This window comes from Sprattus sprattus (assembly GCF_963457725.1).
Source record: "Sprattus sprattus genome assembly, chromosome: 17".
NCBI lineage: Eukaryota > Metazoa > Chordata > Actinopteri > Clupeiformes > Clupeidae > Sprattus > Sprattus sprattus.
In genome coordinates this window covers 1,098,728-1,103,538 of record NC_137915.1, presented here as the reverse complement: position 1 = coordinate 1,103,538, position 4,811 = coordinate 1,098,728, and the positions used below count along the sequence as shown (strand labels likewise).

The 4,811-nt window shown below is 49.4% G+C and overlaps 1 protein-coding gene across 1 annotated transcript in view; it reads right to left on the bottom strand.

Moving 5' to 3' along the window:
- Nucleotides 1-3,701, bottom strand: part of igsf9ba (immunoglobulin superfamily, member 9Ba) — a gene marked incomplete at both ends in the record, with an annotated part of 79,065 nt that extends 75,364 nt beyond the window's left edge. Inside the window, one exon of the mRNA XM_080855077.1 lies at nucleotides 3,638-3,701. Within this exon, the coding sequence (XP_080711203.1) occupies nucleotides 3,638-3,701 (64 nt within the window). The remainder of the gene's footprint in view (nucleotides 1-3,637) is intronic.
- Between the last annotated feature and the right edge of the window lie 1,110 nt (nucleotides 3,702-4,811).

Sequence of the window (4,811 nt, the reverse complement as noted above, 5' to 3'; positions counted from 1 at the left end):
TCAGGTGGACTGGACCCCCCCCCCACTGGCAGTCAGGTGGACTGGACCCCCCCCCCCACTGGCAGTCAGGTGGACTGGACCCCCCCCCCACTGGCAGTCAGGTGGACTGGACCCCCCCCCCCCCCCCCCCACTGGCAGATAGGTGGACAGGGACTGGACCCCCCCTCACTGAGGACAGGTGGACTGGGGCCCTTACTCTCACTGAGGACAGGTGGACTGGGGCCCTGGACCCTCACAGGACAGCAAGAGGACATGAGAGGTCATGAGAGGACATGAGAGGACACGAGAGGACACGAGAGGACACGAGGGGTCTTGAAAGGACATGATGGTGGCATGGGGGACACAAGGAGACGAGACAGGACACGAGGGATGATGACTGAGCCACTCTGGTACAGTGAGTTGAGGACGGACATCAGCCCTGTCACGCTCATCACCACACACACACACACACACACACACACCATTCTCTCAGAGTACATACACCACACACACACACACACAAACACCATTCTCTCAGACTACATACAACACACACACATACACACACACCATTCTTTCAGAGTACATACACCACACACACACACACACACAAACACCATTCTCTCAGACTACATACAACACACACACATACACACACACACACACACACACACCATTCTTTCAGAGTACATACACCACACACACACACACACACCATTCTTTCAGAGTACATACACCACACACACACACACACACACACACACACCATTCTTTCAGAGTACATACACCACACACACACACACACACACACACACCATTCTTTCAGAGTACATACACCACACACACACACACACACCATTCTCTCAGACTATATACACCACACACAGACACATACACCATTCTCTCAGACACCACACACACACACACACACACCATTCCCTCAGACTCCACACAACACACACACATACACACACACACACACACACACACACACACACACACACACACACACACACACACACACACACACACACACACACACACACACACCATTCCCTCAGACTCCATACAACACACACACACACACACACACCATTCTATCAGACTACACACGCCACACACACACACACACACACACACACACACACACACACCATTGTTTCAGACTACATACACCACACACACACACACACACACACACAAACACACACCATTCCCTCAGACTCCATACAACACACACACACACACACACACACACACACACACACCATTATTTCAGACTACACACACACACACAAACACCATTCTCTTAGACTCTCATACACCACACTGTTACTGTTAGAGGACATGATCACTGTACTGTACTATCAGTAAAGCAGTAGCATGCTATACTGAACACACTCCACAGAATCCTGACTACACACACACACACCATTCTATCAGACTACACACGCCACACACACACACACACCATTCTATCAGACTACACACACACACAGTCAAGCAGTAGCATGCTATACTGAACACACTGCTCAGAATCCTGACTACACACACACACACATCATTCTATTAGACTACACACGCCACACACACACACACACACACACATCATTCTCTCAGACTACACACACACACACACAGTCAAGCAGTAGCATGCTATACTGAACACACTGCACAGAATCCTGACTACACACACACACACATCATTCTATTAGACTACACACGCCACACACACACACACACACACCATTCTCTCAGACTACACACACACACACAGTCAAGCAGTAGCATGCTATACTGAACACACTGCTCAGAATCCTGGCTACACACACACACACATCATTCTATTAGACTACACACACCACACACACACACACACACACACACCATTCTCTCAGACTACACACACACACACACAGTCAAGCAGTAGCATGCTATACTGAACACACTGCACAGAATCCTGACTACACACACACACACACACACACACGGTACTGCAGGTTGTGCACAATACCACAGTCTCTGATAAAGAGTCACGCTGTTATTTCCTTGGATACCAATCCACTGTTACTACCTTGGACACCAACCATAACTCACACACACACACACACACACAACCATAACTCCCTGTTTTAGCACTAATTGTTTTCACTTCAGATTTGGATATTGCAGTAAGCCTTCCCCCTGGGTGGACCTCAGTAATCTACAAGACACACACACACACAGACACACGCACGCACACACACACACACACACACACACACACACACACACACACACACACACCATTATCTCAGACTACATACACCACACACACAAGATCTGCTCAGAACTGCCTGGGCCTCAGAGCCATAAACACGTCACTTTACAACAGAAATGCTGCTCAACCTCCAGTTAATATTTATCTGTGAGGTTTGGAGATTTATGTAATCACATTTCATGATTATATATCGGCTCGAAACACAGCAAATCACCATCCATCACCTCTTACATTTCCATAAAATCGGCTCTCAAGGGGCCAATTTTTTCATGGCGGTGACCATAAATGTGTGTGTCCTCTGTGTGTGTGTGTGTGTGTGTGTGTGTGTGTGTGTGTACGTGTGTGCGGCTCGAGTTCCACAGGTGACATTAGCGCGCGACGGACACTCATGCATCTTTTAAGGCCGCGCGACTTCAGCGGGCGGGAAACAGCTTCGCCCGCTGGCCACGAATGGAAATGCAAGGTTAAGTAAGTCCATAGGTCAGTAGTAAATGAAATATGCATAAAATATGAAACGTACACACACACACACACACACACACACAGATTGTAGCGATGCCCTTGACAACAGTTAAGACAGCCAAACAGTAATCATTGTTAAAAGGTTGGCGAACCTACAGCAGAAATGGTTTTCACGCAGAATCTCCTATCGTGTGAGCGCATTGGTATAGCTGGATCAAAACACCGTCTGCTGTAGTCAGCTGAAATTAACGACTAAGTTTAATGACTGAAATGTAATATTAAGAGTGGGACTACCATGTGACCAGTAGACAACCATTGCACCGCGTGTCTATAGGCTAACACTATGATAAACCACGCTGTGCTGAGGCTTACATACACCACACACACACACACACACACACACACCACGCTGTGCTGAGGCTTGCATTGCCCCTTCGGAAAAGCGGATTCTGAGCTGGCTGGTGACAATTTGGTGGATAACGCAGAGCTGGTCCAGTCCATTCCCAGTACCCTAATAACATGGCGAAGCCCTCTATCATCCTGCTCATAACATCAGGCATACACGCGTAATTTCCCCCTCGTCTTAACGGATCCATGGCTCATAACGGATCCATCAGTAATTAGTGCCGTATTAAAACGCAGACCCAGTGTGTCGTTCTTTTTTCCCCGCAGCACAGTCCAGATAAATATCTCTCAAATGGTTACACCGGCAGATCCACTGCGAACCCGTTGAACTTTCGTGTAACCTATTTGATGAAATGTGTCAATATGGACGAAAACCGTCAGACGACCCCGTCTTTCATTCTAGGCGCCGAGCCGTTTATTCTAGGGGCTGGCCGGGGAGAGTCGACCGTGCAGGCAGACAGACATGCCCAAATAAAACGGGGAGGCGACAGGGGAGGGGGTAGCGGAACAAAATACTGCACTTCAACTCACCTTGAGCTGCCGTTCCTCTGGTGCTGAATACACTTGCTATCAAAGTGGCCACATACCAAATCATAGTACTATTGCCGACCTGAAATAATGCCTCACAGTGCGCCTTTCAATAAATCTTTCATATTCGATTTCCTTCGACCGCACGGCTTCCGGCTAATACGCGCTTTATTCATGTCCTGGGAGCCCTCTCTCTATAGCATTATGGTCCTTCTTCTCTCTTCCCCCTCCTGTCCTTCCGAACGCATCCTTCGCCGATGAGACCCGAGCACCTGCGCGCGACGCCGACGTCGTGAAACCCGGACCCTCCGCTCAAGTGCAAAGCGAAACCAAGTGTGGGAATTTAGCCGCTGGGTCCGCCCCCACTGCGTCCTGATTGGTGGCTTCGACGAGGCTGCGGGGCGTGTATTGGTCGGCCGCCCGCCCCCCGGGACAAGACTGGCAGCTCAGACACGTTACGATTCAAGGTGAGTTGTCGCGTGCTGCTGGAGTGGAGCCGCAGTATCATGCGCATTGATATAGTCGACTCCGCATCTTTTCAACGGAGCGCGCAGATAATGGCTCTGTCGTGTTGCACTACTCTCTTTTGTCGTTTACACCCGTTCAGGTTGATCGCGGGGATGGTCTGTATTTACATACGGGACGTTCCTTGTCGCCTCGGGCAGTAGCTACTGACACCAGACACGCTCCTAACGACGCCTGGGGAGCCGCAGTCTGCAGCCAACTTCTGTCCCTCGCTCACTCTGCCGTTGTCGCGGTTGCCATTACTACTCATTTTCAACACGAGCGCCGGCGAGAGGGCTTTCTCGTAGACCGCGTGGCGTGGCTAGTAGCCTTCAAACCGAGTGGGTGTGGCATCGAGTGCGCACATAATGGCTGTTTCTCGGATTCGCATTCAGGGGATGAAGAGACGACGGGTCGATAGGCTATCATGTCCCTGCATCTGAGCTGACTGCTCTAGTGACGTCGAGACGCCAGTGGCCAACCTTTAAAGATGTCCACACTCAACACTACAAACACTACTTCAGACTATACCAGGCTCATTTTAACAACCATTTTTTAAATGCAATGCACACTCACTCTGGCTAAATATAAATCTCCATTCAGTCTCTTTGTTTGACAGAGGAAAAATAAGGTGTTAATCTGTTAACCTCACTGGTTCTCCCACTGAATATTA